Here is a 24269-nt window from a genome sequence, read left to right on the forward strand (position 1 = left end):
GATGAATCTATTTCGCTTTTAGATTGTGGCAACTTACAATGGGACCCTGAGAAGTATCATCAAGGAGCCAGGGAAGGAGGTTCACTGGCCGGGGAATGGCGTCCCACCACTTGACGTCCCTCCCTGTGGATTTGATAACAACAATCCAGCCTGCAAGAAAAGTGAGTGGCACAAGGGCATCCATGTTGGGGCTCCATTAGTTACCAGGATATCTCTCCCTATTCCAATAAGGGACTCTAGTGAGGGTTACATCCAGGTGGGATACTGTATATCTGTATATCTGGAACTGTATATCTGTCTTAGGATGAAGACACCCCCCACCCAGAGAAAGTCTCAAAGTCTATAGGTCATTGTGTGATGTCAGGCTACTAGAAGTTTCCTAGGATGTCTGGATGATAACTAACCTGGAGACCATTGTAGGTTGCAGCCAGCTGTCCAGATGCCTTGACGGCAAATTTGCCAAATCGTGTATTATTGCTAATCCAGTAGGATTCGGGGGCTTATATGTAATGGGTTTCTTCACATTATAAGCCATAAAGTTAAAGTTTGGACCATGAATTGTTTATAAATGTCTGCGTTTCCATGAACTGATGCATCTTCAGAGTGCGATCTCTCAGTCTTTTCCATGCCGAAACTGGACTTATTAATGCAAAGCGAGGCTCTGATCTGACAGGCGGGTCATGGATAGCTGGCCTAGCGCTGGTCACCATGGAAATAACCTGTGCAGCGCATTTCTGTATGATTACAGAGTTTGCAGGAAAGGTCAAAAAGGCATGTATCCAAGTTATGGGCGAGTTATAGCAGGCAATTCACAACGGTCACTCACTCGTATCTTCAATGGTCTGTTTTGTTGTATTGGACACATGAATAGTGTGCATCATTGCAGGGTTGTTAAGGTTATATGGATTGTAGGTCTTCACGCTGGGCACATCACTGTTGCTCATTAGTTTAGTGTTCCCATATTGGGCAGCAGTGACGTTCTCCATGTTAGCCAATAAAAACTGTGCATCTTCTTTGTGCTATATGTAGGTTTCGTAGTACCACTTGGTGTACAAAAATCACCTGGTTAGCACTGGCGTGTAGATCGTAGCAATGAACTCAATTCTTCAAACCACCCCCCGGTTCCCGCCATCTGCAGCGGCGCATCCATTTGCAATTAGGCCCAGGCGGGCCAGAATCCTTAGTTCACCGATATCAGTGCACAGGACTTGCCTCCAAGCACACCTAATTGCAGATGGAGAGATCGGCGCAGATGGTGGGAACTGAGCGGTGGTTTGAAAAATGGACAATGGACCATGCTCCCGGGATCTAGATGGCGGCGCTGACCAGGCAATATGATTTTTTTTTTTTTTACGTATGCAAAGTGGTACATTCGCTTTAAAGGAGAAGTCCAGGTCAGACTTTTTTTTTCAAAAGAGCCGGGGAGGAGGTGGCTGTACATAACAACATGCATTGGGTCCGCTGTCCTCAGGCCTGCTCGGCCAGTCAGTGGCAGTAGCAGGTTCCCCTCTCAGTCAGTGACTGGCTGACCAGGCCTGACACGTCCCGACCCGGGTCTGGGGGACCGGGAACTGGAGGAGGACACCGGACCCATGCGCTGGACTTCTCCTTTAAGTGAGCATTTATGAGTTCCCTATGTCAATATCACAGTAAGTTCTCTGTGTTAGACTCTATCACGTTATATATATCATTCTGTATGTTCTCCCTGTTGGACAATTATTCATCATGTTGCTGGGCATGTTGAATGTGTAACTGTATATCATGCTACAGTTGTATACTCTGTGTGGAAGATGTGCAGATTTCATTATGTGTCTCAGGAGTGGCATGGGCACAGGTGTATGTACAGACTTTGTCACTGGTTATAGAGTTGGACACGTACTGAGTTATTATGCAGGAACAGGTTGTATATGTACTGATGTTTGTGATGTCTTAGATGTCTTATATTTGATGGACTTTACTGCATGTTTGGAGATGTGATTCCTCCTCCGTCGCCATCGTAGGAGGATTGACATGATTCCTCCCTAATGGTTCCTGTATTTTTTATTAGCCAGTTTCTCCATCCTGGAGGTCACATCGATAGTGATCTGCTTCATCCTCCTGGCCATCGCGGTCTCTGCCATCTTCATATACAGGTATCCTTCCTTCCTCATCTCCCACTACCCCTAAATAGACCAACTTCACCTCCTTTTACTTCGCTCGCCTCCACTTCCCGCTGCCATGGCCTTGTAGCTGCTAATTGAAAACTGGGATTCTGAGGATCCTGGTAGACAAGAGGGAGGGGATGTGTCGTTCAGAGCCTCCAGACCTGCGTTTTGTTTCCATGAGAGCTGTAATTGGAAGAGACCGCTGCTTGACTTCAGCTTTCAAAATCGAAAAGGGTGGGGGGGGAATTACAAGGATTAAGGAGCGATCCCGAGAGCAGCTGCTGGTCAGAGCTGTAGATTTTGGAAGCAATAATTAGGATGTATTGAGATAGTGGGTAATATTCAGCCAGTGGGCAGGAGAAATAGAAAGATGTTTACAATAGCACTGTGTATAGTGTGAATATACAGTCGGCCAATATACAGCTATCCGGTGATGGTTTCCTATACGATGAGTGCACCAAGTCTCTTCAATACAGTTACTGTACAGAATTTATATTGTAAGCATATTATTGTGGTATTATGCCTTTTCCCCATGTCTTGCTTGTTTCATAGGGTGATTCTACACAACTAATGTTAATCTTGTCTATGCGTTAGATAAGTGCCAGCTGAAGCCAACAACTTCACAAAATGTTGGGTAGAGACGGATCAAGCCTGTTAGATTTCATCTGGCCATTCCTATTGCTCTCAATGACATAAGATGCCACTTTCAGAGTTTGGAGGGGATAGAGGAACCAGGAGGGGACAGGGGAGACAGAGGTGGAACATAGCATTGTGGAGGGAGACAAATGAGTCTTCAGGGGCAGAGGCGTATGTAAAGGAATAGATGATTCTGGAGGGGACACAGAGGTCTGGAGAAGACCAGTGGAGGGGAAAAAGGAGTTTGGAGAGGACAAGGAGTCCAGTGAGAGACTGATTTATTTGGAATGGGGCAGTGTGGAAGGGGACAGAGGGGTATGCAGAGAAAGGGGGGTCTGGCAGCAGCTTTTCCCTCTCTCCCCTTTCAGTACACATGCAGTAAACTTTGCAAGTGTACTGAGGATTGGGAGAGATAACTATCGGCTGTATGACCAGCTTAAAGGGGAATTCCGGGATTAACCTCTATGCATAATTCTGCTCTAGCCAGTGGTATAAAGAAAAAAGAACCCTATACCTTCTTCACTAGCCCTATGTCACGGAGCACGGTTGTAATGCTTAGAACTTCTGGAATTAGCAAGTGGAAGCTGATCAGTGGCAGAAGCACTTTCCCACCTCAGTCATTGAATTGCTGAGTATGTAATTCCTGGTGCCAACCGTAAAGGTGATGCTTTGGCCCCTATTCCACGGGCCGATGGGGGCCCAATCAATAATGTAAACGAGCGCCGATCTGCTAAATCAGTGCTCGTTTACTGGGCCCACTACGTGGCCCGATAATCTTTTAGTCAAGGCTTCAGGGACATCGTTACCGATGTCCTTGCAGCCCTTGTTTAAACACCATATTTTACCTCTTCTCCTGGGCTCCTTCTGCCTCCCAGTCCCGCGCGCAGCAGCAACTTCGGTGCGGCCTGTCTGAGCTGACAGAAGGCTCAGCCAATCACTGGCCGCGGTGGTCCTGGCCAGTGATTGGCTGAGCGGTCTGTTAGCTAAGACAGGCCGCACCGAAGCTGCTGCTGCACGCGGGACCGGGAGGGAGAAGGAGCCCAGGAGAAGACCTGCAACATGCTTGGGTAAAGTATGGTGCTTGCGGAATCGTCGGTCGCCCGCCGCACATCGCTGTTCCACGCAGCGATGATTTTAGGTTTGAACCTAAACAAACGATCAGTCGATGACACGATCATGGACTGATCGTTGCCTCTATTCCACGGAGTGATAATCAGCAGAATCGGGCCGATTCGGCCGATTATCGCTCCATGGAATAGGACCCTTAGCAGGACTCGGCTTAATAGTAGTGACAGCAAGCAATGACATAACGTTATTCCCCAGAATACTCCTAGCACACCAGCTTTCCAGAGGGACTGTCTACTGTAGTTACATTTAGGGAAATAGCGGTCAACCAGACATGAATACAAGTGTAACACCAAAGACACACAAGAATGCACTCATAGGGAGATGTGTCACACCAAAGTTGCACAAGCTTTCGCCTTTGAAGTCAACAAGCCTTGACCTTGTGTGATAAATGAGACGCAATACATTATAAGCTTCCTCCTCCTATTTACTTTGATGATATCACCCAAGGCTATCAGCCGCCAGAGCTCCCTGCCCAATACATGCTCCACTATCAAGCAAACATGTGATCGTGTGACGACCATGAAGCACACCTTTACCTTTCTCTCCCCAGGAAGCTGCGTTTGGAGAAAGAGTTGGCTGCAGAGCTGTGGAAAGTTCGCTGGGAGGACATTCAGACAAGCAACATGGAGAAAAACCTCCGCAGAGCAGGCAGCAAGCTCACACTATCACTGGTAACTGGGCCAGAAGCATCTTGCATGCCTGACTACCAGCCTGGTCACAGTATGGGGCACAGCAACCATATCAGTTGAATTCTCCTCTAGAGTGTGCGTGTGGAGGGGGTTGTAGAAAGACTATGTTATCCTTCTATCAGACGTCCAGTACGGACATCTTCTTACTTGTGCAGTAGTGTGTGATATCCTGTAGTCATAGCTGGCTAAGCAGTTATATGAAAGGAGACAGAGGATATATAGATTCAACTTAATGTCCAAGAAGATATAATGATTTTGTAGTTGCCGATAGGTAGTTTGGCATCAGATTTGGTGATTGATACAACTGTAATCCTGCTACTAATGGAAAGGGCAGGGTATTGCATAGGTTTGGAATACTGGTGATGAAGTAGTGGCCAGCAAATCCCCATATGGCTAGCATAGAGTAAGTTAGACGTAGAGGCAGGGCGTACCATGATGGGTGGTGAGGCATGAACCTATCCTTGAAGATAATAGAACTTTTGAGTTGAGCAAACTTTGAGCATGCTCAGGTTCTTCCGAATGGCTAGCCTATGGATGTATCCATGTTTTCCAGTACTCCCTAGGGCTGCATGCATCTTCAGCAGCCACCGATAATCAAATGTTGCACTCTTAAGTTCCGACGAACCCAAGCATGCTCAAAATTTCTATTTTGGCTAGGTTTCGACCCAGCTTGGATGCAGTTGTGCAGGCAGCCAAGCTAAGGGTTATGTTGACGTCCTGTTTGTATTGCCTGTATCCATTCTCTCTTTTGTTTGAGCCCTCTAATAAAAGATACCATTGTTACACTCATAACGGCTGGGCTTGCCTTTTCTCTAGGAAATCACAGAAAAGATGCAAATTTGCGTTGTGTGCCCGAAACTGATGAGATGAATATGGATGATGCTAAGATTAGACCTAAGTCAGGGAAGATTTCTTTGATGTAGAACATAATTCACCAACCACTGTGCAATGGAATCTTTGTAGAAATAATAAGAATAATTCCTATATTTATATAGGGCCAGTATATTCTGCAGCGCTTTACGTAGCTCATATCGGTCCCATTATCTAATATCCCGTATCTGTGTGGTTTTGGAGTGTGGGAGGAAACTGGAATACCTGGAGGAAACCCACGCGAACACAGGGAGAACATACAAACTCCTTGCAGATGTTGTCTTTGGTGTGATATGAACCCAGGACCCCAATGCTAACCACTAAGCCTTCCTATAACCAGTAGTCACTGAGCCACCATTCTCCCCGTAGCCAAAGTCAGTTCTACATTCTAGGCCTTGTAAAAGTCCCATTGTATAAGACCAAGTAACTTGGTCTTAACCACCTAAATTGGACATCTATTGGGCAACTTCCACCAAACTCAACACAAAACACAGAACCCAACTAAGTGCATCTGCTTGTTTTTACATCCTACTGTATGTCTTCAATAGGAGGATTACCGGAAGCTTCCCCTAAATATTCCATTTATATTGGTATGCAGTGTCATTACATATGTTTGAGTAAAGAAACTGTAATGTAATATTTGGGGAGATGAAACCCTTGGTAAAAAAAAAAATGGTCCGCTATTGAGGTGATGACAACCCTTAAAGCTTAAAACACAAGTGTCCTATTGAGGAAGCCCTATCCCTCCTTTAACATAGTACAGCCAGCTGATGGTGGCGGTAGAGACATCGCTGTGTGGTTTTCTCTTGGGATTACCAGCCCCGTTCTTTGACCGAGAATCACAAAACACTAAACCAGGAACCACTGGCTGTACTTGTTCAGGTTAATTGTATGGTGTTTTGTTGGATCTCTTTTCTTTTAATGGTTTAACCATCCAGCCTTCATATACATGTCTACAAGCCAAGTGTCCCCACATGTGGCCACCACTGTTCCCTTCATTCACCTATTCTCTCCCAGGTCTTCTCCATTACCCTGTTTATGACATTTCTTCTTGCCATCTAAGAACTCTTGAGTTCACCCTGTCTTCACTTGTCACCTCCATCATTTATTCATTCTTTATCTTGCCTTCTCTATATCTACAGATCATCATTGGCAAATTCCCCTCTCGCGCTAATTCTCTTCTTTGTTTCTAATCCAAGTTAAACTTTTCCCTCCTTATCTTCCCTTCACCTCCGTCCGCAGCTTAGTCACAAAAGTAAAACATGTCTTTACTCAGTTTGCTCTGTTACTATTTTCATGCCATAATCTACAACGTATGTCAACATGTACAGATGGTATCGCAAACTCACCGAATGTTAGCCGAAGTTTCCAAAAACATTTACTGAGCACTATTCGGAGGCTCGGGCTGACGCATTTTACTCTTTATGGATTTATTTTTTCAATGTTCTAAAAGCTGCACTTGACCAAGCTTATCAATCCATGTTACGTCTGTGGCCAGACTTAGTGAACATCCCTCTTCATCATCTTACACTAGATTTCTTTTCCAGCTTCTGTACATCTCCTTATTCTCGGACTTTGAGTTATCATCTCACTCCCATCTGTTTATTCCTTGCCTTTACTCTTATCCCTTTACACCTTCTGCGCACAGTTCTTACAGTTGTTCATGCTGTCTATACTTATCACTGTTAATATTGTTTTCTCTCTAGAGAGGTTCCAATTATGGATCTCTGCTCACCACAGAAGGACAGTTCCAGATCTTTGCCAAGACGGCATATTTCAAGGTATGAATACTTGATGCCACCACTGCCAGTGTAAAAAGTGAACAAATATTAACGTGATATCTTGGCTCTCCTGAGACAAAGCACTTTCAATATAGGTCTCCAGGGAGCAATCTCAGATGAGCTGTAACCTTCTAATGGGATGTTATTTTGTGGTTGGATCTTATTTCATTTTAACCTCTTCTCCTTTGCAGGGTAACATCGTTGCTGTTAAGTACATCAACCGGAAACGGATCGAACTGACTCGCAAAGTCCTGTTTGAACTAAAGCATGTAAGCATTGTATTGTGAGTCTATGTTGTCTATCTGCTTGGTTGTCCAGTTATGTGGTGTCGTGCCTCTCCTCCAATCATCCCTAGTTCCTCTCCTCGGTTCCTCTTTACACTGGCATCTGGGAGCCGTCTCTGCTCCGACACATCCTTGGCTCCAAGTCTCGGGAATTGCTGCTGACACCACAGAATTGTTCTTGTTGAACATAAACAGCTCTCTTGTTGTCATTTTTATTGTGAAAGCTGGCTCTACCCTTCTGCTCTCCTCCACTTAACCTGAGTTACTCGGTCACGGCTTCTCTCTCGCGTCTAAACAGTCTTCGAAAAGAGACAGCCACAGCCTGCTAATCTGTACGCTTGTCACTTGTTAGGCAGTAAAGTGGTGACAATAACATCTCTCATCTGGAGAGCGCAGAAGAGAACCCTAATATCCAGATAACTGGCTGTGCTTCTGCCTCGCCAAATATGCAATCTACAACATTGTTAACCCAGAGGTTACTGGTAATGGGTTATGGCAATTCAAATTTAGAGCATTTACAGCTACGTTTCAACTATGACCTGGAAATAAAGGCCGCTGTAGTAATTCTTTATTATATTTATCCATGAAGTGACAGATGTTTGGGGTCGACTACTAAGGTCCAAGGGGGTCGGTTACTGGCACGAAAAGCTACGTTTCTGTCTAGAGCTATGTCCCATATATTCCCTCTCCCATTGTTCTGCTTCTGTGTCAGTCTTCGCTGTCATTATATTCATAAATCTGAATGTTTATGATACAAAATCCAGCTGCCATGCATTCAATCACGGAAGGACACAGAAAGTTAATTGAACAAAATGTAATTGAAAATCTTAGTAAAATGTGACTCATGGCGGCATCCTTTATTGTAATGATAGAATAATAGGAGAATGCTGTGTACTGTGATGGGCTGCCATCCATAGTTTGTTCTCTCCGTCTCCACGTCTTTCACCCTCCTGCCTCCTTATTCTGGTATCGTCTCAGTCCTTGTCTTTAGCATTCATGGTGTCCTCTCTCCCCCCGGCTTCTTAAAACCTCTAGATAATGTTATTTTCTCTGCCCCAATATTCATCAGAACCAGCGCTGACATTTCACTAATATTTGCAGTCTTCAGCCTGAGCGGCTCTTCTGCGTCTGCCTCCCTCCCCCTTGCGCGCGGTGGATGCTTAAATCGGGAATTATCTCAGCATTTAACGTCCAGAATCCATCACTGAGAAGATGAGACCGCGATCCATATGTATGTGTTGCAGTAATACCCGAATGTCATACGCTGCATACGAGAGAAGTGTAGCGTTAACCAACAACACATGAGCCTTACCCTACTGAATAAAATACCTGCACTTCACAGTCATGGAGATTTTAGAGTCAAGAAGTCATCCCTGTGACGCCGGGGCCATATTCTATGTTCTGATGTATTAGAATGACCTGTTTCATGTCTGTGCCCCCCTGGAAGAGGTGTCTGGCTACTCCCAAATGCCTGCCGTCACTCACCTCACCCAGTTCCAGCTGGTGCACATGGCTATATTCATCATCTAGCACCAGAAGATGACATCAGGCCCAGCAGCCTATGTCAAAGAGCCTTAGGGCCCTATTCCTCCGGACGATGATCGTTCAGATTATCGTTAAATCGTTCGAATCTAAACGATAATCGTTCCTTTGAATAGCAGTTAACGACTAACGACCAAACGAGAAATCGCTGATCGTTTAATAAGACCTGGACCTATTTTTATTATTGCTCGTTCGCAAATCGTTCGCATTGAATAAGAAGTCGTTCGGTCGTTCGCAGAAGTGACGAACGCAATGGCGACGACAAGACGACTTCCACTTCCCCAATAACAACCTTGAGATCTTTCCCCACCTCCTTGCAGGTATAGGTTAAAAGCCAGGAGATCCTGTAGATTCAGCACCCCAAGCCAGACAGCACCAGATTGAAGATCAATGAGGGGTTATCACAGGCCCATGCAATTTTGTCAAACTAACTTTTAACAGTCAGAGTACATGCACACTACAGAATCGCAACGTTTTTTCTGCACCCGCTCGCGGATTTTCTGCCTGTGCCATAGACAACATTCAATAGCTGGGCCAATTCCGCTGTCCCAGCAAGAAAGGACATTTTAGTTCTTTTGGTGGAAGGCTGAATCCGCCCCTGCATAGGATGGAGTCTATGGCACAGGTGGAAATACCCGCAAGCGGGTGCGAGCTGCGGAATCCACAATGGGTTTTCTGTCGCGATACCGTAGTGTGCATGTACCCTAAGAGAGAATACATTAAGCCATGGACTAGGTCTCTACTATGGAGAAAAGTTTACCTGTGGTCCAATTCTCCCGAAACGTCAAATCTTAGAGGAGACTGGGAAGATAACCTTAGGGCCATATTACACAGAGCGATAATCGCCCGAATCACGCCGATCATTGCTCTGTGTAATAGAGACAACGATCATCCATAGAGGAGGAGCTCATCAGCTGATCGTGTCTTCTGGTCCTGACCTAAAATCAATGCTTATGTGTAATAGCGATGAGCGGCCAATGGCTGATGACTGTGTAAAAGAAAATACATTACCTATCCACAGTCCCCAGTCTTCTGCCCCCTGGTCGCTTCCCGAAGACGCCGCTGTAGCTTTAGACCGGGTCTGTGAACTGACAGGTCGCTCAGCCAATCACTGGCCAGGACTGCCAGTTTAAGGCTGCATTAACATCCCTAACAATATATATATATATATATATATATATATATATATATATATATATATATAGTCCCTGCTGACAGGAGGCATTGGGCAGCCTAATACAGGCCTTAGGCTTGACATAAAATTTCCTCAACAATAAGGTATTGCTTTCAGGGCACTGTTTCTAGTCTTTTTGGTTCTATGGAGCTGCAGAGAATTTCAATGAATCTTCTTTTGCCAAGAAACTCTAGATTTCGCTGCTGCCACAAGAACCCCCATATGCCTCACCTCTGTCCACATCAACCATCATTTACTTCGGGCTCCAGGTGAGAGTCCTAATCCTCTTTAGCTTTTTTTGTTAAAGTAAAATTCCACTTTGAAGCCCTGGTCGGCTTACATCAAAGAGAATCTGGAGCATGGGTTCATCTGGAAGTCTTCTCCTGCAGGGGCTTGGCTCTTTTTCACAGAGAAGGAGGATGGAATTTTATAGTGGACCTCTGATCAGTTCTAAGCTATGAAAACTGCTGACAGTCCTAGACAGAGGTGAGGGAGGAAGTTGCAGCCATAGCTAGCTTAAAGGTTTTCTTTGTGTGATGTAAGGGCCCTATTCCACCGGACGATTATCGTTCAGATTATCGTTAAATCGTTCGAACCTAAACGATAATCGTTCGGTTGAAATGCAGTTAACGATTAACGACCGAATGAGAAATCGTTGATCGCTTTATAAGACCTGGACCTATTTTTATCGTTGCTCGTTCGCAAATCGTTCGCATTGAATAAGACATCGTTCGGTCGTTCGCAATAGATACGAACGCAATAGCGAATAAATAGCGAGTGAACGTTTTCAGGTCTTTCGCAATAGCGGTCGTTTGAGATCGTTAATCGTTAACGATTATGCAAACGATAATCGTCCGGTGGAATAGGGCCCTAAGACAAGAGACTGTATTTGCCTCCGTTATTTCAGCATTACTTCCTAGTGCTGGGGTCGGCACAAGACACTGACGCTCAACCAATCACTGCCAAGCAGCTTGCTGCACCCAGAAAAACATTTAAGCTCCAGGCCACCAATGTCGCAAGTGCCCAGGAGGCGGGTGCTCAGAGCTGTCTATATTGAGGAGATGTTCTGGTCCCTCCTCTTGGCTACAACCGATAGCTCTGGCATCCAATCAGAAGACTGTCAGAGCTATCTTTCGTAGCTAAGGGAGAGAGTTCTGGGCATCTAACAAATTGATCCCGTCTCCTAGGCACTTGCAACAGTGGTGGCCAGAAGCTTAAAGGGGTTATCCAGGGCTACAAAAACATGGCCACTTTCCCCCTACTGTTGTCTCCAGATTGGGTGCAGGTTTTGAAACTCAGTTCCATTGAAGTAAATGGAGCTTAATTGCAAACCGCACCTGAACTACCAAGGCATTTGACCTTAGTTAGCTGAGGAGCAGAGGGTATCCAAATATCTGTTGCAGGTTGGTTTGGTATTGGCAATGGATAAAGAGGACCTGAAGGAGTCAATTGGCCACCAGTGCTTTGCTATGGACTATCTGGATAACCTTGCCTGGGTGATTGCTAGATCGTCCGGGCAGCCCATAGCATATAGCAGCGTTGTGCAGCCACCGCTTCTATTCCACAGAGCAACTGCAGCAGATCGCTGCTATACGAGTCGTTTGTCTTTCAATATGTTGAAAGACAAACGACTACAACAATCAGCTGACATTGTTCATGTCGGCTGATCGTTGTGTTCTATTACACAGGATGATTATCGGCCGTAACAGACGATAATTGTTCCGTGTAATAGTGCCTTAAGAAGATATGACCAAACACTCTGAGATTAGTGGAAGTGGATACCCTATCACTGAAATTTTGTTTAATGATCCAGCTCCAACAAGCGAGAGAGAGAGGTGTCTGTCAGGCCTTTTGAGCCTTTTCCTATTGTAAGATATCATCACTTTAGTGTCAATTAGAGACAGAGGAAACAAACCCTCTGTCAGGATCGGGCGATACAGACAGGACAAGACAGTGGGCCCTAGGTCTGAACCCACCCACTGTCACCTGCCTACTTGCCTCAATCGGCCCTAGGCGGCCATGGACAACCACGAAGACGTTCCCTACACTGATAAAGTGCACCCCGAACAAGACGGACAAACAAACATAAAAGAATGGTGAACAAGCCGGGTCAAATCCACACAGGCAGCGCAGTACAAAATCAGCAGGCAAAGGGATCGTCAAATAGTCAGGCAGAAGGTCAGATAACAAGTCGTGTAACACAGAGGGATTAGGAGAGGGGTTTGCAGGAATAGACAGGGGAGCTGGGACCAGGAGTTAACCTAATTAGCCAGCGCTGGGACTCTGCCTCAGCTTTGCTTTATACTGACCAAGAGCCCGGTCTGGATCCTCATTGGACCGGCGCTCTGATCTTCCAGGTACAGACAGGCAGAGAAGCAACAACACAGGTGTAAAATCAAGTCCAGGAGCTTCTCAGCTTAACTCCTGCATAGCCAGAAGCTGAGAAGCAATCGGGTGTGGCACACAAAAGCAAAACACCAGGTCCAGTTCACACAGGCTACTGCAGATTCCTGACACCCTCCTCTAGGTTTCAGGAAGAGGCTTGGAAAACAAATCTGCAAAGACTGGTAGAATATTGATTGAAAGTGATGCTAACCTTCGTGGGACAAGATGAGAATAATCTAGTCCAGAAGACAGCATTGGAAGTAGGAGAAATCCAGTAAACGATTTGTCCTAGTGACCACTCTATGGAAGTTGAATGATGTCTGAGCCAAGACTATTTTGGAAGCACCAGATTGGTGGAACAAGAAAGGACCAGAAGAGGACTAAAGCAATACAATGACCTTGAGAAACTGGAGATGACCCAACTGTATGGGTTCATCTGGATCAGCAAAAGGTGGATTATCAAAGGTAGGTGCCAGGTGAGGATATCAATTGACACATTACCTTTACCAATATATCTTCTAGAAAGGGAAACTGACTCTTCAGAGAAATAAGATTGTCAAGAAATGGGGATGGTGATTTAAATAACCCTTCATAGAACCTTAGCTAATTCTAAGCTCAAAGTTTGAAACTTTGGTATAGTTGGCAACTGCAGAAGCCTCTTGTCTCCGACAGTATCGAGAAGAAACAGCAGAAGTCATCTAACCTGGTAACTACTGAATGGGAATGGGACTTTATTACCTCCTAGAATTAGCTGGATTCCCCAGTACAAGAATGTGGATGAATCCTCAGCACGTTGAGCCCTCGTCTTCTCATGCTTCAGATTTGTCCTCAATTACCCAGCAGAGAAGAATCGGAGAGCAGATGTTCCTTCCAGGTTTTCTGACCCATTAGATTCCCTTTCTGAGAATCCTGCATGCATCATTGATCCTACATATTTTGGGATGTCTGTCCTAGGGGATGTTCCTATGTGTCACCTCATCTTTGTAGCTATGTGTTGTCCTCATTTTTCCCAGCGGTCCGGTCATACATGAGTCAACTGCACCTCCAAACGTCTTCCCCTCTTCTACTGGTGGCCAGGTCAAAAATGGGACTTCCACAAATGTATAATTTTGTGTACAGGGCAAACCATCCAGGCTCTCTCTTTAAAGGGGAACTACTGATATGCAAAATTATTTTCTCTAAAAAAAATGCATTGAATGTTCTATAGATGTCTTTTTATAAAGTGCGTGAAGTGAAGAAAACTGTCCTCCCTGCAGTCAAATCTGTCTCCTTATCAATCCCCCTCAGGAGACAGAGATCATGTGACCTCTGTCTCACACTCACTTTCCTGAGGACAGACTGAGGATGCAAATGTGACGGGGGTGGAGCGTGAGGCTTCGGGAGGGCCAGGGCATGGGCGGGAAGGGACAAGGTTATGAAGGTGGGAGAAACAGGATGTTCTGAGTGTGCACCGCAAAGTTTACTGTAAAAAGTAGTCAGATAGCAGTGCATTGGAGGAGAAACAGCTAGCAAGATGGAGCAGGCAGAAAACTGCATCAGAGGAGTTGGACTAATGTAAAACCACATGAAGAATGTCAGGGGGGAACATATGTAAGTACTTTGCACTGTTTGAAACCTTTTTTGTTTTTTGTTAACAAGGCTCTCTGGAGTTCCCCTTGAAGGTCTCCCCCAACCATTACTTACTCCTACCAAGCCCTGAATTTAGGTCCTGTAGGATGTCATTACAGATCTGCCTCCTGCGCAGGATTTCACCACAAACAGGGCTTACTTGTTTCATTGGCTAGTTTACCAAGTGCCCTTCAGCCAGCTTTCTTTAAAGACATCTTCCACCTGTATGATCTTTCTGCATATGTTCCATCTGCACCGTCTGGTTATGAGCATATTCTCTTCTAAGGCCTCAACACCTTCTGCCTCTACTCTTGAATCCGCTACTGACTTCACTACTGAGCAAATTCTGAATTGCAGGCAGGTTTGTTAAAAACATTTTTGAATGGAAGGGTTATGGTCCCAAGGAGAGAGGATTTTTTTTTAAATGTCTATGCTTTGCTTGTAGTTCATCAGGATGTTCCACATCAAGTATTACATGTGGAGAAGCGAGGCTGACAAAAGATTTTTTATTTTTTAGTTAAGGCCCTATAACAGAAAACGATTACTGGCCTTAATCGGCCGATAATCACCTTGTGTAATAGAAGACAACGATCAGCCGACATGAACGATGTCATCTGATCATTGTCTGTTGTCATCTTTTAACATGTTCGGGGAATGAGGAACAGCGCTCGTTTGGCCCTCTGCATCGCCCGGTGTAATATTAAGAGAGAACAAAGCCATCAGCCAATGTACAAGCTTGTTTCTGGCCCTAACTCGCTGTGTGTAGCTCCTGGCTGCATTCCAGCAAGTGGGCCATAGTTTCTACAGACGGTCATGTCTGAATGTCAGGCAAGCGAATGCCTTTTCTTCTTCTCCTGCCCATGCTAATGTCTTCCTACACTGCCAGAGAAATGTCCGATACTGTCCTCATCATTCCAAATGGAATTTTTGCCTATTATTAAATGTGATAAAATGGTTGAGGATATGTGATTGTCTTGGTGCTTCTACTGTCTTTCTTCTAGATGAGGGATGTGCAGAATGAACACCTCACCCGCTTCGTGGGGGCTTGTATTGACCCTCCTAATGTATGCATCCTGACAGAGTACTGTCCTCGAGGCAGCCTGCAGGTAGGAATTATATCAATACAAGTAATATCTATATTTATAGGCCGTGTAGGCTCTAATTTGTTCTCTTCCTCTGGAACATGATAAGTCATTGATTTTACCTACTTGTTTCCCCAGGATATTCTGGAGAATGAGAGCATCACCCTAGACTGGATGTTCAGATATTCACTAATCAATGATATTGTGAAGGTGAGTGATTCCAGAGGATCGGAGTAGGGGGCAGGATTGTCTTCTTTTACTGCTCATCTTGTGACCTTCATAGCCTGCTCTCCTCCATAACCATTCTACCTTGGTGGGCTCAGTCTAAACAGTAGGAGTACAGTCCAAGTTTTGCATTCAGGTCTCCCATTTTTTGGGTCTTGAGCAATGCAATGCCGCTCAGATGGACTATTGTAGTTTACCATTTCTAATGTTTCTGTCCAGGGAATGGTTTTCCTCCACAACAGCGTGATCGTGTCCCATGGGAACCTGAAGTCTTCTAACTGTGTAGTGGACAGTCGCTTTGTGTTGAAGATCACCGACTATGGATTGGCCAGTTTCCGCAGTGCTGTAGACTCTGAGGACTCTCATGCCTATTTTGCTAGTAAGAAAAGTTCTGTAAGATGATCCCGACTATGGTTAAATGACTGTCTGTCTCCCTAAAAACTGTGCTACATATAGCCCTCTAAAGAACGAGTTACTAGTTACACTGGGGAGGAGAGGGTAAACTGAGACAGCTACTATGAGACAGATGTTCTTTGGATGGAGAGGGAGGCATAAGCAGAAGGCAAGGACAGCACACAGATGGCTTGATTGAGCAAATTAACTTTTTACATGAGGTAGTGGGTAACATGAATATAGGTCAGTGACTAGTGAGCATGCAGTCGGAGAGCACTGGTAACAAGGACTGGACTAATTGTTATCATTATGCATAAGTCTTCTTAAGACCAAAATGATTGTTCATCACCTTCCATTGAACCTGATTTATAGTATATTTTTTTATGTGAAATACTCATCACCAGTACAACTTTGCTATAGAGAAACTATGGACGGCACCTGAGCTTCTGCGCATGGAATCGCCCAATCCACAGGGCAGTCAGAAAGGAGACGTTTACAGCTTTGGCATTATACTACAAGAGATTGCACTAAGGAACGGGGTCTTCTATATGGACAGTGGAGACTACAGCCCTAAAGGTACATCCCACATTGAGACCAGACACATCACTCCACCATCTTCACATACTTAACTCCTTTTTTGCTTTCCCCAGAAATCATAGAAAGAGTAAAAAGCAGAGAAAAACCATATTTCAGGCCATCTACCAACCTTTACTGCCATATCCAGGAGTTGGGGATCCTCATGCAACGATGCTGGGCAGAAGACGCGCTGGACAGACCAGACTTTAACCAGATCAAAGTTCTACTACGCAAGTTCAACAGGTGAAACATCATCCTTGCCCAACGCATCTTCTCAAGCATAGGGTCCTATAAGACAAATAGATTTTTAACGATTAATGATCACAAATGATCACAAATGAGTTATCGTTAACCTGAAATGGTTCACCATATTACACAGAACGATAGGCTTCTTACTATAGCTGTGTTTTGATTTGAGAACGCTTCCACTTAAGAACTAGAGATGACCGAACCTGCCGAGGTTCGGGTTCGTATGAACCTGAACTCTCAGCTTCTGACTGCTGCTGTCTCCCCGCTCCTTGGAGAAAGTGGATACAGCCGGAGGACCGCCTGGAAAACTGGGATACAACCATAGCCACAACCTGTATCCTAATTTTCCAGGCGGTTCTCAGGCTGTCTCCACCCTCTCCACGGAGCGGGGAGACAGCAGCAGTCAGAAGCCGAGAGTTTAGTTTCATACGAACCCGAACCTCGGCAGGTTCGGTCATCTCTAGTTCTTATGTGGAAGCGTTCTCAAATCAAAACACAGCTATAGTAAGAAGCCTATCGTTCTGTGTAATATGGTGAACCATTTCAGGTTAACGATAACTCACTGAGTTGACCACTTATTAGATACATGACTGTGCATGTGTGTGCTCTATTGATGATGTCCTATTGACATGGAATGACACATATAAATGTTTATGGAAACCATGAATTATCTGCTTATTTCTAGTATCTGGCCATTCTATAATCTACATCTAAGATTTTACACACACATATATATACACATAGATATACACACACGTAAGAAGACCGCTCCTTTTCTCCTAAATTAACAGCATCTGATTTGCTCATATATAAACCCTGCTGACAATATGGTTTTTCTTGTCATTGCCCTGCAGAGAAAACAGCTCTAACATCCTGGACAATCTGCTCTCCCGTATGGAACAGTACGCCAATAATTTGGAAGAGCTTGTAGAAGACAGGACACAGGCGTACTTGGAGGAGAAACGTAAGGCGGAGGCACTTCTCTACCAGATCCTTCCTCAGTAAGTAGCTGAAGAGTCCACCAGACTTCTACATCTTTCATAGCCTACCATTCGACAGCCAATATAAAACATCATTGCAAACTCCTTATACAATTGAAAAATGGAAGCATTTTTATCTGCACTCACTAAAACCTATCTGTCATCCCTGCGTCATTCCTTCTTCAGCTAATTCAATGGCTGACAAGCTGTCCTCTCCATTATTTAGCTCAGTTGCCGAACAGCTCAAGAGAGGGGAAACCGTACAGGCTGAAGCCTTTGACAGTGTCACCATTTACTTCAGTGACATCGTGGGATTCACAGCTCTGTCTGCGGAGAGCACGCCAATGCAGGTATTCAATGTCTACATAGACAAAGCTTACGTCCCCGTACATGATTGTGTGTTACTTTCTCTTTAAACTACAACCTTTTTCCCATATCCTGGTCAGCAAACCTCAGACATCACGTGATCCTCTAGAATTCCCCTTTCTGTTGACCACTTTTCTGCCCTCTTCATGGCCCATGTAATGACTTAATGACATCTTTTATGTCGCCTCCTCTTCTTACAGGTTGTGACACTACTCAACGATCTATACACCTGCTTTGATGCCATAATAGACAATTTTGATGTCTACAAGGTAGGTTCATAGCTTGTGGCTTTTAAGAGATGACTGCCAGTCAATGGACGCTCATAGTCGCTCCGCCTTTAAATCTTCCAGGTGGAAACGATAGGAGACGCTTACATGGTCGTATCTGGGTTACCAGTCCGTAATGGAAAACTTCATGCCCGAGAAATTGCTCGGATGTCTCTCGCATTACTAGATGCTGTTAAGACCTTCAAAATTCGTCATCGCCCAGACCAACAACTGAGGCTTCGTATAGGTATTCATACAGGTCAGTCAACAAAGAATACAAAAGGCTTAGGTCATGTTCTTCTGTGCTGTCTCTCCCAACTCACTGTATATCCTGGACTATGTCATCTAGGTCCCGTCTGTGCTGGCGTTGTTGGCCTGAAGATGCCACGGTATTGTCTATTTGGGGACACAGTGAACACAGCTTCAAGAATGGAGTCAAATGGGGAAGGTGAGATTCCTATTCACTTTTGCCCTGACAGATTCCCATCCAAGGGGACAGATTAGACTGAGCAAAATGTAACTCAGGGGATGAGTTTAGTTAGAAAATGTAATTGTCTTGTTTCACAAGCCTGCACTCATGTAGGTCGGTGATATTTCAGGATACATTATCCCATTCAGCTATATTGCCGGCAATGATTATATGAGCGTCTCTCGCCTGGCAGTCCGTGTTCTCATCATTAGGGTTACCTGTGACAGCCTTCCTATTCTCATGTCTCCAATCACTGTCATCTCGCAGCCCTGAAGATTCACGTCTCCACAGCCACACGGAACGTTTTAGAGGAGTTTAACTGCTTCCAGCTGGGCTTGCGAGGAGACGTAGAGATGAAGGTAACATACGGTTTTCATTTTTACCATTAATCATTTAAAAAGTGTCAACTTTATACCATATATGTGTTCCTGAAATCCTATTAAATTCTTCCTTCAGGGCAAAGGAAAAGTGCGGACATACTGGCTATTAGGAGAAAGAAGCAGCAGCACCCATGGATGACTGGCTCTCAAACTTCAGACCTTGTTTGTACCTCTTGGATACAGTGAACGGATGTTTCCACCTCCCAGCTGAGTCCAGGATGCCAATATTGATATGGTGGTTGGAGTGACTTCCACTATGTGGACCAAACAGAATGTACTGTAATATTGTTCAATGGAACCATCAATTCAGTGTAGTCATGTAAGCCACCACAGGGTGCCCAGTGTTGGCCCCAAATCTTTACCAGATACAGAACAGTGCAACATGAGGACTATGGTAGAGAACACCACATAATTCGTTTATTATCCTTCCTTATATACATCATACCTTTTCTCAGTCTGTTTTGATTGGGTGTAGACATTACATTCAAGCGGGTTGCCTCCTGGATGACCTGGTGTTTGGTGGACAACCTCATATACACATTACTTGGCTATCTGCTGTTGTAGTCCACAGATCTGGGCTGAAATAGACACCTTGCCATACACACCTTCCACCTTCTGGAAGTTCATTTTCACGTCCAGTCATTCGATAGATACAAGACCAAGAAAATCCAACCTGACATGCGGCTAAAACTTGGGTGGCGAATGTCAATGGGCAGCTGTAGGTCACGTAGGCTCAATCACCTAGAAACTATACGTAGTATCTTCTACTTCACACACCAAAGTGTACCAGAAGACCCTTTAGCAGGCTCCTCGCTGACAGTGAGGAGACGAGTAACATTTCCATTGAGGTGCTGCATTGTCTAAGCACTTGAAGGTTGTAAATAGCTTTAAGATAGCAAAGCCTCAACCAAGATGCTCCTATCATTTAACTTGAGCTTTATAACTGTATAAAATAGACTGAAATCACGATACAAAGAGACTCCAGAAGCCTGCCCCCTGTTGGTGCTTCATGACAGACGGTCACTGGACTGGAAGGAACACGTGACCTGCCTCCTCCGATGCCCCTGATAGGATTTCCTCTGAACGGGCTACAAATGTGAAATGGACGTTCTCATTTTAATGCTATAAATATTTCTTAATTCTCTGTTTTTTTGTGACTAGAATGATGGCAAATATTCAAGGAAAGTTAATGGTGAAATCTTTAATTGTGTGACTGTGTGGTGAGAGAACCGTAGTGTGAATGGTGGCGGTGTAGCTTGGAGCTTTAATGATAATATTATCTGTATAGCGCCTACAGATTCCGCAGCGCAGAGCTTTACTATGCTATATACTATAGGGTTGTAACTAATTCTTGCACATCAAAAATTAGGCCAAACAAATTGTACATTTTCAGACCATAACCCGAACCAACATACAACACCAGACTGTAAAGTGGTGTGCCCTACTCAGACTGGCACGATAAATGTGCAATGCCTCTTTAAGGCTGGCGGCAGGTTGCTCCCCGTGTTATTAGCGAGCTGTTTTGGATGATTAAGTGAATGAGAAACAGAGAAATTGGACAATTTGTTCTGATGTTTTCTACAGCGGAAATAAGAGCAGTGTGAGGGAACAGAACAGTCACCTCCCGTCTGCGACAATCCACGACTCATTACCGTCTCTAATATAGGTGATGTCTCGTCTATGCGTCTTATCCCACTGCCCTAGATCATTCATGTATGTCTCCAGGAACGTGCCAGGCCCAAATCATTACCGTCTCTAATATAGGTGATGTCTCGTCTACACGTCTCATCCCACTGCCATAGATTGTTAATGTATGTCCTCAGGAACGTGCCAGGCCCAAATCATTACCATCTCTAATATAGGTGATATCTAGTCTATGTCTAATCCCACTGCCCTAGATCATTCATGTATGTCTCCAGGAACGTGCCAGGCCCAAATCATTACCATCTCTAATATAGGTGATGTCTCGTCATAGATCGTTCATGTATGTCTCCAGAAACGTGTCAGGCCCGAATCGTTGCCGTCTCTAATATAGGTGATATCTAGTCTACATGTCTCATCCGACTGCCATAGATCGTTCATGTATGTCTTCAGAAACGTGCCAGGCCCAAATCATTACCGTCTCTAATATAGGTGATGTCTCGTCTACACGTCTCATCCCACTGCCATAGATTGTTAATGTATGTCCTCAGGAACGTGCCAGGCCCAAATCATTACCGTCTCTAATATAGGTGATGTCTCGTCTACATGTCTCATCCGACTGCCATAGATTGTTCATGCATGTCTTCAGAAACGTGCCAGGCCCAAATCATTACCATCTCTAATATAGGTGATGTCTCGTCATAGATCGTTCATGTATGTCTCCAGAAACGTGCCAGGCCCGAATCGTTGCCGTCTCTAATATAGGTGATATCTAGTCTACATGTCTCATCCGACTGCCATAGATCGTTCATGTATGTCTTCAGGAACGTGCCAGGCCCAAATCATTTTCATCTCTAATATAGGTGATATCTAGTCTATGTCTAATCCCACTGCCCTAGATCATTCATGTATGTCTCCAGGAACATGTCAGGCCCGAATCGTTGCCGTCTCTAATATAGGTGATGTCTCGTCTTCATGTCTAATCCCTCTGCCCTAGATCATTCATGTATGTCTTCAGAAACATGCCAGGCCCGAATCGTTGCTGTCTCTAATATAGGTGATATCTAGTCTACATGTCTCATCCGACTGCCATAGATCGTTCATGTATGTCTTCAGGAACGTGCCAGGCCCAAATCATTACCATCTCTAATATAGGTGATATCTAGTCTACGTCTAATCCCACTGCCCTAGATCATTCATGTATGTCTCCAGGAACGTGCCAGGCCCAAATCATTACCGTCTCTAATATAGATGATGTCTCGTCATAGATCGTTCATGTATGTCTCCAGAAACGTGCCAGGCCCGAATCGTTGCCGTCTCTAATATAGGTGATATCTAGTCTACATGTCTCATCCGACTGCCCTAGATCATTCATGTATGTCTTCAGGAACGTGCCAGGCCCAAATCATTTTCATCTCTAATATAGGTGATATCTAGTCTATGTCTAATCCCACTGCCCTAGATCGTTCATGTATGTCTTCAGGAACATGCCAGGCCCGAATCGTTGCCGTCTCTAATATAGGTGATATCTAGTCTACATGTCTCATCCGAATACCATAGATCGTTCATGTATGTCTCCAGCAACGTGCCAGAGATGTGAATGCCCCCAAAAACTCCACCGGCAGATATAAGACCCGGTCAAGTGGTGGCGAGATAACACCATAGCATATTAGGGGTAAATAGCATAAAATACAGGATAGACACAAGGGAGACAGCAGTGACTACAGGGCCAAACATATGATCCATCCAAGCACAGAGGTCACGTGACAGCGTTCTCTTGGAGACACCATCTTGCATGTCATGTTGATTTACATAAATACAATAGTGGGATATTGGCAGAGCGCTTCAACATTCATCACAGAGCGGCACGGCATGAAGTGAGACGCTTATCTCCATGATGAAGCGACTGAGGCAGCAAGATGAGGAACAGCCATACGCCGTAATAGTCTTGTATTATTGGATCATACCCAATATAATGGATGATAATGCTGCTCTCCACAACTTAACCTTTATAAAGAAGCAAATCAGGGGCGGTGGTGTCTGTAACGGGAATGGGGGGGAGGCCTGTGAGATGGTGGTGGTGGCAGTGGGAAGGTGGTGGTGTCTGTGACGGGGTGGGGATGCCCGTGATATAGTGGTGGTGGCAGTGGGAAGGTGGTGGTGTCTGTGACGGGGTGGGGATGCCCGTGAGATGGTGGTGGTGGCAGTGAGAAGGTGGTGGTGTCTGTGACGGGGTGGGGATGCCCGTGAGATGGTGATGGTGTCTGAGATGGGGGGGGGAATCCTGTGAGATGGTGGTGGTGTCTGAGAAGGTGTGGTGTCTGAGAAGGTAGTGGTGTCTGTGAGATGGTGGTGGTGTCTGAGAAGGTGTGGTGATGCCTGTGAGGAGGTGGTGGTGGTACCTGTGAGGAGGTGGTGGTGGTGATGCCTGTGAGGAGGTGGTGGTGGTGATGCCTGTGAGGAGGTGGTGGTGATGCCTGTGAGGAGGTGGTGGTGGTGATGCCTGTGAGGAGGTGGTGGTGATACCTGTGAGGAGGTGGTGGTGGTGATGCCTGTGAGGAGGTGGTGGTGGTGATGCCTGTGAGGAGGTGGTGGTGGTGATGCCTGTGAGGAGGTGGTGGTGGTGATGCCTGTGAGGTGGTGGTGGTACCTTTGCGGAGGTGGTGGTACCTGTGAGGAGGTGGTGGTGGTGATGCCTGTGAGGAGGTGGTGGTGGTACCTGTGAGGAGGTAGTGGTGGTGATGCCTGTGAGGTGGTGGTGGTGGTACCTTTGCGGAGGTGGTGATACCTGTGAGGAGGTGGTGGTGATGCCTGTGAGGAGGTGGTGGTGGTGATGCCTGTGAGTAGGTGGTGGTGATGCCTGTGAGGAGGTGGTGATGCCTGTGAGGAGGTGGTGGTGGTGGTACCTGTGAGGAGGTGGTGGTGGTGATGCCTGTGAGGAGGTGGTGGTGGTGATGCCTGTGAGAAGGTGGTGGTGGTGATGTTTGTGAAGAGGTGGTGGTGCCTATGAGGAGGTGGTGGTGGTGGTACCTGTGATGAGGTGGTGGTGCCTATGAGGAGGTAGTGGTGGTGGTGCCCCTGAGGTGGTGATGATCCCTGTGAGAAGGTGGTGGTGGTGACTGTCAGGAGGTGGTGGTGGGGCCAGCTGTGAGAAGGTGGTGGTTGTGAGAAGGTGGTGGTGGTGGTGCCTATGAGGAGGTGGTGGTGTCAGTGAGGAGGTGGTTGTGGCTGTGAAGGGGTGGTGATGGCTGTGAGAAGGTGGTGGTGGTACCTGTCAGGAGGTGGTGGTGGTACCTGTCAGGAGGTGGTGGTGGTACCTGTGAGAAGGTGGTGGTGGTGGCTGTGAGAAGGTGGTGGTGGTGGCGGCTGTGAGAAGGTGGTGGTGGTGGTGGCTGTGAGAA

At 45.6% G+C, this 24269-nt stretch overlaps 1 protein-coding gene across 1 annotated transcript in view; it reads left to right on the forward strand.

Annotated features, from left to right (window-relative positions):
- The window catches only part of NPR1 (natriuretic peptide receptor 1), a 71367-nt gene extending 50994 nt beyond the window's left edge, over window positions 1–20373 (forward strand). The window contains exons 6-22 of the mRNA XM_069949994.1: window positions 23–161; window positions 2048–2132; window positions 4459–4579; window positions 7174–7248; window positions 7440–7517; window positions 15243–15347; window positions 15462–15533; window positions 15768–15927; window positions 16362–16517; window positions 16592–16760; window positions 17621–17767; window positions 17973–18096; window positions 18313–18381; window positions 18463–18637; window positions 18728–18826; window positions 19115–19206; window positions 19304–20373. Coding sequence (XP_069806095.1) covers window positions 23–161; window positions 2048–2132; window positions 4459–4579; window positions 7174–7248; window positions 7440–7517; window positions 15243–15347; window positions 15462–15533; window positions 15768–15927; window positions 16362–16517; window positions 16592–16760; window positions 17621–17767; window positions 17973–18096; window positions 18313–18381; window positions 18463–18637; window positions 18728–18826; window positions 19115–19206; window positions 19304–19366 — 1929 coding nt within the window. The 3' untranslated portion in view covers window positions 19367–20373. The remainder of the gene's footprint in view (window positions 1–22; window positions 162–2047; window positions 2133–4458; window positions 4580–7173; window positions 7249–7439; window positions 7518–15242; window positions 15348–15461; window positions 15534–15767; window positions 15928–16361; window positions 16518–16591; window positions 16761–17620; window positions 17768–17972; window positions 18097–18312; window positions 18382–18462; window positions 18638–18727; window positions 18827–19114; window positions 19207–19303) is intronic.
- Window positions 20374–24269: the final 3896 nt, after the last annotated feature.

The sequence above is a fragment of the Dendropsophus ebraccatus genome, chromosome 13 (assembly GCF_027789765.1).
Source record: "Dendropsophus ebraccatus isolate aDenEbr1 chromosome 13, aDenEbr1.pat, whole genome shotgun sequence".
NCBI lineage: Eukaryota > Metazoa > Chordata > Amphibia > Anura > Hylidae > Dendropsophus > Dendropsophus ebraccatus.